Below are 12,394 nucleotides of genomic sequence, written 5' to 3'. Positions count from 1 at the left end.
CACATTTAGGCCCAGAAAAGCCCAAACTCTGGGTGTGCTTTCAGGAGAGCTTTTAATTTTTTTCGATCTCACAGCCTCAAGACAGCAAGGAATTTAAAAAGAATAGGGGTGGAATGTGTTGTCTAAGGCTTTCACGGCCGGAAGCACTGTTGTGTGGTTTTCAGGCTGTACGGCCATCTTCTAGCACCATTTTCTCCTGAAGTTTTGTCTGCATCTGTGGCTAGCATCTTTAGCCCGGAAACCACACAACACCCCAGAGAATGTATTATTTTCAACTTAGAATTAGAGTTGGGAGTGACCACAAGGATTATCTAGCTCTCCATCATGCAAGAATATAGAGTCAAATCACTCCTGACAGATGGACACTCAGCTTTTGATGAAAAACCTCTCAAGAAGGAGACTCCCACAAACTTGAGTCAGTGCCACTTTTGAATGTCAGGAAGTTCTTCCTAATATTGTAACTCTCTTACAACTTTTTCCTTTCTACAAGAAACTAATTACTGAACGACAAACAAACAAACATAAATGAAATGAAAAAATCAGAGTTAAGGAGTATGATGGTTTTTGCTGGTCTGGCTTCCTTGATGGCTGCTCAGTATGTTTTCCCAGTGTCTCAAAAGATGGGGGAAACAATGACAGGGTGCTTATGGCAGAGCAGAGGCATCCTTGCTTAAAGTGAGTAAGAAGAACCTCAGTTGTGATGTCTACTCTTTGAACCCCAGCTCTTGGGAACAGAGTAAAAGGGTGGTGTTTCTACTCACCATCCTTGAAAGGATGAATGTACCCAAAGATCCGTAGTCCATAATTCTTCCACTTCGGTGACACAGCCAACTTCTTCACTGTTGTACGGGTCTATGAATCAGAAAGGGAGGAGTTTTATCGTTAACAATTCAGAGCACAGGCTTTAAACAAATCTTACCAAAATAACTTCTGCTCATGCTTTCATATTGGAAAACAGATTAATTTATCTACAACTTATTTTAAATTCTTCTTTCACTTTTATATCTTACTTCCACATATTGTCATTCAACTCATAGTGAGAGTCTTCAGCAAATGGGTCATTGGAAGAGTAAGGCACCTTCAAAGTTGTGCACTGAAGCCACATGTTCTTTCTATACATCTGATCTCCTGCTTGCACAACAGAAGTGGCCACTAGTGGCTTCCGTATCAGTGAGGCAAAGAATGCATTCTGTTTTTTTGTTTTAATTGTAAAGGAGATATGCGAGGTGCAGGATCTATTTTGGGGACAGACTCCTTTGATAGCTTCTTTAAAGTTTGGGCTAACTAACTAACCAACCCGGAAGCCATCAACTGTCACTTCATATGAATATATTTCCATATGAACATCTGATTTTATGAGAGACCCCTAGATTTTGTTTGCTCCAAATCCAGTTGAGGTACATTTATAAGTATACTGTTCCAACCAATGTAACACATTGTCCCATATTTTTGGTAAGCCATGACGCAGAGAAGCTGAAGTGATATGATCTGACTGTCAATGAGTTAAGCTCATTCAAGAGAAGTTTTTTCCATAAGTGAGAAGGAGAATGCTTAAAATAGCCATTGTAGTCCAATAAGGTATGTTTTTGAGAGGGTTCTTTTTGGTCTCAACTCTTTCTGAGTATCTAACTCACAATAACACTGGAATTCTTGTTGGGAGTAAAAAAAAAAAAACCAGAACCCACAAATACACAAAATTCTGGTGCATGAGAGTTGAGATGAAACTAAAATGTTTAGCAAAATGCAAATTGACTGTAAACATAGCTTAGGATATTTGCTCCACACAAAGATGAACAGAAATTTCTCTACCAGAAGTACAGGCAGTCCCCAAGTTACAAACATATGATCTAACAAATGAGTCATAATTAAGAATGAGAAAGAGACAGCAGGCAGTGAGGGAAATCTACCCATAGGAATGGAAATTCACTCCTGAAAGTTATAATGGGGAAAAATTGTCTTCAGTGAAGCTTTATCGCTGATCCTTGTTTCCCAACAAGCCAAAATTTTCAAAATTCAATGATCACAGGGGCAGAAAGTGAAGGGAAATCTTCTGAACAGGGGCACAGACAATAAAAGAAACACCACAGGAGTGTTAACCTTTCTCTATGTTATCCAAAGCTTGCTTCTATCTGTCTGTCTGTCTATCAATCTTTGGCTGGAGTTACACTTTTAAAAGTGCAACCTGTTCCAATGTACAAATTCAACTTAAGAACAAACCTACAGAACCTATCTGTTCATAACTTGGGAACTGCCTGTAGTACAGAAATTGGCATCTCTGACTTGAGGAAGAGCTTTCACTTACATGAGGATAGAGGGGGAAATGTAGATTCTTCCTTAGATGTCCCACAGCTCCTCCACACCAGTCTTCAAAAACATGCAGGTTTGCTTTTCCTTTGTACTGCAGAGCAAAATGACACCACACAGTCAATATGGAAGTTTTTTGAGGCAATATCTTGGATGTAGGCAGATATATGTTTATGTATAAGAGTGTCTAAATGGTGGGCATGTCGTTCACAGTTTACATGTTTATTTTGAAATTCATGTTTTAAATATGCTTTAGTGTTTTAATCTTTCTATAGCATTTTTTGGGAAATAATACTGTTTTTTAACTGTTGTAAACTAGTTTTAGATTAATTTCTAAATTAATTTTGATTCATTGCTTAAAATCATTTTTAAATTATTGTAAGCCATCTTGAATTCCACCCTGGGAGAAAGGCAGGGTATCTACTCCACAAACAAATAAATATTTCAGTGTGATTGTTTACGTGCCTTCAAGATGCCTTTTGACCTATGACAACCCCATGAATTTCACAGGGTTTTCTCAGGCAAGGAATACGCAAAGTTGATTTTGCTAATTCCTTCCTCTGAAATATAGCTATGTTGGGGTATTTCAAACAGTAAAATAATATAACAGATTCAAACACCCACAGATTAAAACCTGAGTAAAACCAATAGAAGAGGACAGCAGCAGTTGTAAGGATCTAAAAAATAGATACATTGTTAAACGGAATGATTTCAAAACTTGGGAGAGTCAAAATGTTGAATCCCAAAAAGTTAGAAAAGGGGGAGTATGGAAAATTTAGATTTTCCCACTGCCATAACTAACTTTCTAGTTAAGAGATAGCTGTTGAGTATGGTTTGGGTGGGGACTGAGTGCTGAATCTTCTATCTGGTAGAGTAGCAACCTTTGAAATTTACTTATAGACTGCATGTCTACTCAGCCACAGTCATCTTCCTTATTCCATCTCTCACTTGAATTGGGATGATTGCAGAAACACAAATTTTTGGTGTTGGACTGCAATAAACACTGCAATATAGTTGGGCTAGAAAAGCTAGATGCTGTTTCATTTGATCTCATTGAAGCTGTGTGGACTTGTCTGCAACTGGCAAGGTAAATGGCAGCTGCCTCTAGCACCACTTACTGAGCATGTGTGCACAGTAAAACAAAAAGAATGGAGACAAGAGCTCAGGCTTCCTCAACAGCTACCCACAACATATTTTAAAAATAGCACTGATCTCTAGATTTGGCAATCAAAATAGAACTCACAAAAAAGGTAGAAAAGAAGAAGAAAGAACATTATCCCTGAATGCATTTTGGGAGAAGCCTACAAATGTTCTCTAGAAAGATTTTTGTTTGCTTACACAGGGTTACTTGACCTGGTTGTTTCACTTCACATGTGCACAGTTAGTGTTCTGTCCCCATGCTACTTGGAAGGTGAAGTAGCTGTGCAGGGAACAAATCAGAGTCTATATACGGTAGTTGAATCAAACAATAATTTATTAACTGACAAGAATTTTAGACTTTCTCTCCTCCTGAGTCTTACTACAAAGCCTTCATGAGGAGAGGTAAAGTATTTGAGAGATAGACAGTTCTGGCCGAACTGAGGCTCTTGAATCTTTATTTCTTCTTATTGTCTCTTTCTTGGATGGTGTTCAACTGTCTCTAAGATGGTCTCAATATTTAACTCTGACTAGACTTGAATACAGCTTCAACTGGACATGAATACAGCTTTGACTAGACATTGATACAGCTCCAACTGGACTTGAATACAACTCTGACTGGACATGAATACAGCTCTGATTGGACATGAATAGTACAGCTCCTACTGGTCGTGCTATATTGTAGACCTTCTGGCCTTCCTCTCTCTTCACCTTCCAGTCATGAAAAAGGTGAACTCTTCCAAAAGGCTCTTGCCCTGGGAGGATTCTTAAAGGGGCAGGGTGACGGAGGCTTCAGATGCAAAGAGGCTGTCTAAACTGACCCCCCAGAAACTGTACATAAAATACTAATCCCTCTAACTAAAAAGGGCTTAACTAGGGATAAACAGTGAGGGTCTTCATGGGGCACGGCAGTTTTAAATAAAATGTCTAATGAAACATATGGAACTGCTCTCCATTTTTGTGTTAAACCCATCCCTCTTCCTTCTATGTTACTTCTGTCTCTTTTACCAAAAAAGTAACACCTACGCACACATCTACTTTGTTAACTGAGGTATATCTTTCTTGATAACTCTATAAAGTCATACTGCAATTATATTCACACTTCTGACATAATCAGCACAATGAAAGAAGAGTAAAAAATAACCCATGGTGGTCACATCAATGCCAAAGCCCATGTAGCCAAACATTAGGTAGATGTTTCCTGGCTAGATATAACCTAAAAAGAAGAAACAAATCCTTCATGGTATTATATTCCCCCTACTTAAAGCCATCTGGTTCTTAATGATTCTCACTTCAGCTAGAGATGTAAGGATTCTCTTTAAGAAATAACAGCCATGCGCTGAGAGTAGCCATACCTTGCCAACATTTGTGCCAATGATGATGTAGATATTAGCTGAAGACCATTCCATACCATCTGTGTCGATCATGATTCCTAACGATGGACAGTAACTAGTCCATGCCACCTAACTGAGAAAATAAGCCTGCCCAATTTCAGTTTTGTCCAAGCCACAAACGATCCAGTGAATACAGCTTTCCAAGCCACAAAACTGTCCTAATCAACACTGTCATTCCATTTGAAATGGCAGGCTCAACATATTGCCATGATCAGTCCAGGCACAATTACACTACAAACCTATGTTGGCATCCATCCTGCTTAATTCTGATAGCATTCTCAAAGACCTAGGGGGATTATAGTTTTGTTTGGATGTTGAAAGTTCACTCTTAAATCCTAGCCCACGCACAGTTCTATAATTCCCTTGGTTCCTTTGGGGAAAGCCGTAGCAATTTAATTGGTTTAAGTTTATAGTGAAAATATGTCCCAGTTCTGGCAGGCTGCTTTAAACTTTCCTCTCATTATTTCTTAATTTTGTTCTCATTATTTTTTCAGCCCTCTGAGGTTTATTCCATTGGTTAAGCACAAACACCTAATTAATTGACTTTATATATTCAATATACTTATTCGGTTATTACTACTACTGACCACACTTTCAGCATACTAAATAAAAACATGGGACTGAGTAGCATAACATGAACAAAAATAAAGAAATGGACTTGCATTGGATTAGCATGATTATAGTAATTTCTGAAGAAAGATTTCAATGTCAAATTTGCATCAGGTCAAAAGTTTGCACATTCTAGACTTGCTTCATGGCTGATCAAACTAACATATACTGTGATGGTTTTTCCATATTTGCAGCTGTAGTTGCTTGAGTGCTACTGAAGTTGTAGGTAAAAACACTTATTTACAATTATGTAAGTGTTCTTGTGGTCAAGCCAGTTTAACTATGAAAACAGAAATCTAGTTCACGTATGTGTGAGTTCATCTGCCCTTTGTGATTCTAAGGTACAACTAGAAAACCCCTGTAGCATACCAGTTCCATGAATAAATAAAAGAACATTTATCCAGGATGTGCTATGACAATATGAAATAAGGTCATTAGGGACAACTACATATGTGGGCTCTTGATATCCACTGGGGTTTGGTCTGAGAACCCCCCGTGGATACCAAAATCCATGGATGATCAAGTCCCATTGTATATGGTGCAGTAAAATGGTGTCCCTTTTATAAAATGGTGAAATCAAAGTTTGCTTTTTGGAATTAAAAATATATTTTCAAGACATGAATGGCTGAATCCATGGATACAGAATCACTGAAAAAAACGACTATCTATGAAACTACACAGCTTCTTATTAGGCAAAAAGTGTTGACATTAAAAAAACAGTAATTTCTTACTCAGACCACATTCCAAACTATCTAATCCTAGCAGGGGCACAGACAAACCACACTTTTGGAATGGACTATGGTTCAGCACCATTTGTGGGCATAATATCCCAGCATTTCTTATTTGAGTTTGTATTAAAAGCTGGTGGAGTAAAAGGCAAAATATTTATACAATCTAAAGAGAAACCAGAATAAAAGATTTAAATTTTCAGTAGTGGGGTCCATTAGAAAAACATATATAAAATGTTTTATAGAAGTTACATAATGTTTGAATAAATGGTCAAAATTGAGAAAACCCAATGGGGGGAATGCTGGAGATGTAAAGTGCAGAAAGGCATGTTTGGTGGACATGTAAGGAGATAAATACATTTTGGAAAAAGGTGATGAAAGAAACGAATAAAATAATTTATGAAAAGATAAAAAAAAACCTCAGAAAGATGTCTATTGGGATTGTTTCAAGAGAGAATTAGTAAAGATGATGTATAAATTTGCCAATATAGTTTTTTTGGCTGCGAGAATTAGCAAAGTCTTGGAAGGGGGTGAAAGAATTACTTATGAAGGATTGAAAAAAATAGTTGAGTATATCCAAATGGCCAAGCTCTCTAATGGTGTAAGGGGTAAAATCAATGAAGAATTTGCTAGTAAATTGGGGACTTGCCTTTGGGTATTTAAAAAAGAAGATAAAAATAGATATTGAAATAGCCACATGAGGAATTTATTAATGTAATGATAAGGATAGAGTTTTTTTTTGTTATACTAATTCCATATGGTGTTGGAAGTCATGGGTGGTGGTTTACGGGTGGGAATGGGAAGGTGGTGGGGTTGGGGAAATAATACGTGTATCTCAATTGTTGAATTTTGAAGACTGTATGTTTTTTCTTCATATACCACAATAAAAATGTATACAGAAAAGGTGGAGTGAAGGTAGGCATCCAAGTAGATCACAAGGGGCAATTCACCAAATTTTGAGATACTGTCCCACAATTCCCAACATTTATATTCACTGGTTATGCTGGCTAGGGATAACGGGGGTTGCAGTTCAATGTCATCTGATGGGGATTCACAGTTTTCACTCCTGAGCTAGATACATACATATGTACTTTATCTACATAACATGGGACTATGTGAACAGAAGTTTACCTACTCTTGTTCCCTGGTTCTATCAATTTTATCACGCCTTTAATCAACTCACTGACCATAAAACAAAATGTTCATAACCTTCACTGACAATGGTTTAACAGTGAAGTCACCTATAAATATAAATAAATAAAGATGTGGTCATGAAAACATAATTTATAAAGCTTCACAATCAAACAATGATATTCTGCTGCCTTCAAATGACTGTGGAATCAAAAGGTTTTCAATGCCTTCTTAAAAATCATAGTGAACTACTAGTCATCTCCAGACGACAGCAGGGCTTCTGTGTGTGTGACAATTATGTAAAAGAAGTGTTTCTTTAGCTCAGAGACAGCTTTGGTCAGGGAGTCCCATGGTCTATACTTGTGGTACAGAAATAACTGCAGCCAGCACCCCTTTTTCACTCACAGAGCACATCTGAATCCAAAGCTTCTGACACTTCCTGATACTGTAGATTGAGGGCTTCAGTAATCCGTACATCATTAAGAGAATAAGATATGAATGTCCCTATGGTGACTTTCAAATCTACACCCTCCAGAATGCTGACAAAGGACCTTCCTCTTAATACTTCTCTCCCAATCTTCCTCTAGTTACCACAACAGTGTCTCCATTCAAACAGTGATTAATGACCTGCCGTTCTTCCTGGATTCAAGTCTGTGGACTATAGCCTGGCATGTCTCAGCTGTTACTCCCTAGGGATTAGTGTGACACTTAAGATGGAGAGCTGGATCAGTCTGCTACTGCAGATGTGTTGTCTCGCTGAAACCAGTGGTGCAATACTAATCCAGAGGAACTAAGGGACAAAAGAAACTGTTGGAAAGTATAGCAAAGTAGGAAAACAACGGTAGCAGCAAAAAGTAACTCTGTCACATAATCCCACTGGTATGTAGTGCACCATTTTGTTGTAGAGGATATCTCCCATAGCCACTAGATAGCCCTGCTTTCTATGGAAAGAGAGGATGAATATTGTAGAACTAGTTTTTCTAGAGGGTCTTGCACATCAGAATTGTAATTCTGCACAAAGCTACTGTTGAGCAACCTCCTCTGAAACCTTAGCGATAATGACACTTGACATTTGACAAATCTATGAACACAATCTATTCGGCACCACACAGCATGTCATTGACTTCTATCTGGGACTGATGGTGCTTACTGATACTGGTGCTTGCCCATTTGTGATGCAGATCCTGGCTCTGGCTCTGTGATCAAACAACATCACCCTTGAGTATCATGCAATGCCAACCTGCTCACTCTCTCACCCAACTGAATGCATTCTGCTAACAACCACCTCCCTGTCTCAGTCTCAATTCTCCAAGGATGTCCCTCTGTCTGTTAGAGGGGCAGCCAAAATTCTAGTTGAATGTTCATTAAACAGACATATGCATCAGCACAGGTGTCTGCACATCTGATTTGCAATTCCAGGCTTACAATTCTGATATAGAATCATTGGGATGTGAATTGGATAAAGATAATAGAAGAAGATGGATGAAATGCTCCTAGGTATCCCTACTTTTTTGAAGCATGGGGAAACTGAAAGTTTTTGTAATGTTCTCCAGCTTACTATAATACATAATGTAATAATAAATGGTATTTGTTACCCACCTCTCCTCATAGGTCGAGGCGGAACACAACAGTTAAAAGAAAAATCACCATAAAATACATACATTTAAACACATCACCATCAATTACATATATTATAATGCACTAGCTGTGCCCAGCCACGCGTTGCTGTGGCGAAGTATGGTATGGGAAATAAAGTATTGAGGAATTGGTGGTAGTTAAGGTAAAGGGTAAAGGTTTTACCTTACATTAAGTCCATTATAAATGGGTTATATAGCTGTGTGGAAGGGCCTTGAATCTACACTGCCATATAATCCAATTAAAATCAGATAATCTGTATTCTATAGGCAGTATGGAAGAGGCCTAAGTGAGGCCTAACTCTGCCTGTCCCCTGGGCTGAGTGGGTTGCTAGGAGACCAAGTGGGTGGAGCTTAGCCTTCTAACTGGCAGCAATTGGATAAAAACAATTATTCCTCTCCCTCTAATTAGGACTTTATATTTCTTTTCTTTTTGTTGTATGAACATAAAGGCATGGATGAGGGGTTGTGCTGCCAAGTTTAGTGTTTCTGGGATGTGTAGTTTTGTTGTTTTGTCCTAGGCCGAAATTTCATTACCCTTTTATATATATAGATAGAGGAAGGGTTAAAATACAATACAAATACATATTAAAAGACAAATAGAATGTATATTAAAATGTACAGGTTAAAATTGACTGGGTAGGCCTGCCGGAAGAGAAAGGTCTTCAGGCTTGTCTTGAATGCTGACAGTTCATTTAGCTGTTGAAGCTCTTCCGGCAGGTCATTCCACATTCTTGGGGCAGTTGATGAAAAGGTTCTCTGGGTGAAGGTTGTCAGTTGGGTTCTGGGTGATTGGAGTAAGTGTCCCCCCAGAGGGTGTAAATATATGGGGCAGATTATACTATCCAAAAACTCCATCTAGCTGTTACAAGAATGGGTTTCAGCAATGTGCAAAACACTGCTTATAAGAGGAGAGCTATTCTATGATGTAACGAGTTTATCCAAACTCCATGAAGTCATACACTGATCATAAATTTTAACATAGCCAAGATGTCACTGTTGGTTTTGTGGGCTGAATTTACACATAGGACTCCTCCTGGCCCAACTTACCTATCCAAATGCATCTCCTTCTATGAACCACCACGGAGGTTAAGATCTTCTGGGGAAGCCCTGTTCTCGATCCCACCTCCTGTGCAGGTGCAACTGGTGGGGATGAGAGACAGGGCCTTCTCAGTGGTGGCCCCTCGGCTGTGGAACTCCCTCCCTAGTGGGATTAGATCGGCCCCTTCCCGCCTGTCATTTCGCAAACAAGGAAAAACTTGGCTTTGGGAGCAAGCATTTGGCCCAGCATAATTATCTGTGCAATATAGTTGGATTTGGCTTTGGATTGATTATCTGGCTTTGGATCTATGCACAATAGTTGTCTAATGTTTACATATGTTGTTTTAATGTTGTTTTAAATTGTTGTTGATTGCTTTTAATTGTTGTTGTTGTTCGGGCATGGAATAATGCCACTCATGTAAGCCACTCTGAGTCCCCTTTGGGATGAGAAAGGCAGGATATAAATGTCGTAAATAAATAAATAATGCTGTATCTTAAATTATAAGACCTGAGTGGACTCAATAGGGTATCTAGTCAAGGTTTTTGTGCTGAGACTGGCCTTCATCTAATCTTGATAGGTGTGCTCTTTTAAGGGACAACCTAGGATGGAATTCAAAAATCAATATTCATATACCTTCAGAGCAAAAATTGCCACCCAAAAGGTCGGAGAACGATCTCCCATGTGTTGCATGCTGTGTCAGCCACATCTGCCTAAAATGGCAGTGGATCTCTTGTGGTTTCAGTAGAATAATTCAGTGAACCTTATTTTAGGCAAAATTTTCAGGCAGGGGAATTCCAGTGGCTCAATTCTCCATTTGAATCCCCTCACTCCTACAATGAAGGGAGGAATTCTGGAGGTTATAAAATCATTCTGGTAAAATTCTGTTGTGCATGGATTCCACATTTTCCATTCCTCTTTGAAAGCAGAACTGAAACAAATATGAGCCGTGCAAGACATCTATATGATTCTCACACAGCTTTCTCTAAGAAAAAAGACTGAGTGGATTATGTTTAAAGGACTGCTGGGTGGATTATGTCTACAACATCTAACAATCTCAGCTTTCTGCACACTCACTAAATGCACAGATAACATTGCTTTCCTACAAATTATTTTTCTTCTCTCAATATGTGCCTTGTCCAGCTTACCTGCTCATTCCATGGCAGAACATGTCTGGTTACATTTGGCTTTGGAGGTCTTCCAGCTCTGTCAAAGCCTCGCCTTTTGGAAAACCAACCATCAACCCCTTGTTCTTCTACCTATCAGAAGAAAAGAAGAAACAACAACAAATGAAAGAGAGAACAACAAATAAAAAGAACAATACAAAAATATCAAGTCCCTTTCTGTTATTAGCTTTTGCCAGAACAACATGCTCTCCCCTTAAGAAGATCAATTATCTACTGCACTACACTGCTGGGTGTTTGCTGAAGTCATCTGTACACCTAATATGCAATGCACTGTATTACGTATGAATGCCAAGCAGAACACCACCCATATCAAAGTAGAACACAGCAACTAATTTAAACCATTCAAATCAAGAATATTAGGACAAAAATGTCAGTGGGAGTTTATATCCAGGCAAAAAGATGAGGAGAACACCATTACCAAGTATCTATATAATCAGAAAAGTATTAATACCACCACCCATTCTGCTTCACCAAGGAGTTCCTTTGCCAAGTATGAGATAAGATAATAAATGAAATAAAACAAATGGGAGATTATACACATCAATGTGATAAAGAGTGTCTGACACTTCTTTCCTGCCCTCTTATAACATAAGATAATACCATTATTGTATAATTTGTAGCCAAGAACAAATTAAGAGAGTAGTTTACAAACTGTATATGTGGGTGGATTGTCCATTAGGCTAATTTTTATTCTATTCAGAGAACACAATGATTAAGTATCACTTATTACAAAGAGATTATATAAGTCATATAAATAAACAAGACAGATCACAACATAGTTATTGACAAAACTCTGAGTATATACAGCAATATATATGTGTCCATTATATCTGAATTACACACATATATAATATGTTATATACTCATGTATAAGTCAACCTCATACATATATCCAGAGCAGGTTCAGGGCCAAAATTATGGATTTTGATATGGCCAATGGATAGAAGGGTAAACACCAGTGGCGTCTCAGTGGGCTAGTTGCTTCTGTCTTCTGACATAGTTTCTCCACTAGATATGGTTCTCCCTGAATTGACCATTTTTTTTCCTTTTACCACTTAGAGAAGGGGATAAAAAGTAAAGGTTTCCCTTGACATTAAGTCTAGCTGAGTCCAACTCTGGGGGGTGGTACCCATCTCCATTTCTAAGCTGAAGAGCAGGCATTGACACATTCCAGTCATGTGGCTGGAATGACTGCATGTAGCACTGTTACTTTCCCGCTGGAGCGGGACCT

The 12,394-nt window shown here is 38.4% G+C and overlaps 1 protein-coding gene across 1 annotated transcript in view; it reads right to left on the bottom strand.

Annotated features, from left to right (window-relative positions):
* b4galnt4 (beta-1,4-N-acetyl-galactosaminyltransferase 4) overlaps nucleotides 1-12,394 on the bottom strand; it is a 219,527-nt gene that overhangs the window by 58,612 nt on the left and 148,521 nt on the right. The window contains exons 3-5 of the mRNA XM_003214856.3: nucleotides 11,125-11,235; nucleotides 2,303-2,398; nucleotides 762-852 (exon numbers count right to left, since the gene is read on the bottom strand). Of these exons, the coding sequence (XP_003214904.2) occupies nucleotides 762-852; nucleotides 2,303-2,398; nucleotides 11,125-11,235 (298 nt within the window). The remainder of the gene's footprint in view (nucleotides 1-761; nucleotides 853-2,302; nucleotides 2,399-11,124; nucleotides 11,236-12,394) is intronic.

Source organism: Anolis carolinensis, chromosome 1 (genome assembly GCF_035594765.1).
Source record: "Anolis carolinensis isolate JA03-04 chromosome 1, rAnoCar3.1.pri, whole genome shotgun sequence".
NCBI classification, from domain to species: domain Eukaryota; kingdom Metazoa; phylum Chordata; class Lepidosauria; order Squamata; family Dactyloidae; genus Anolis; species Anolis carolinensis.
Note: the sequence above shows the minus strand (reverse complement) of the source record. Positions and strands in the feature narration are given on the sequence as shown.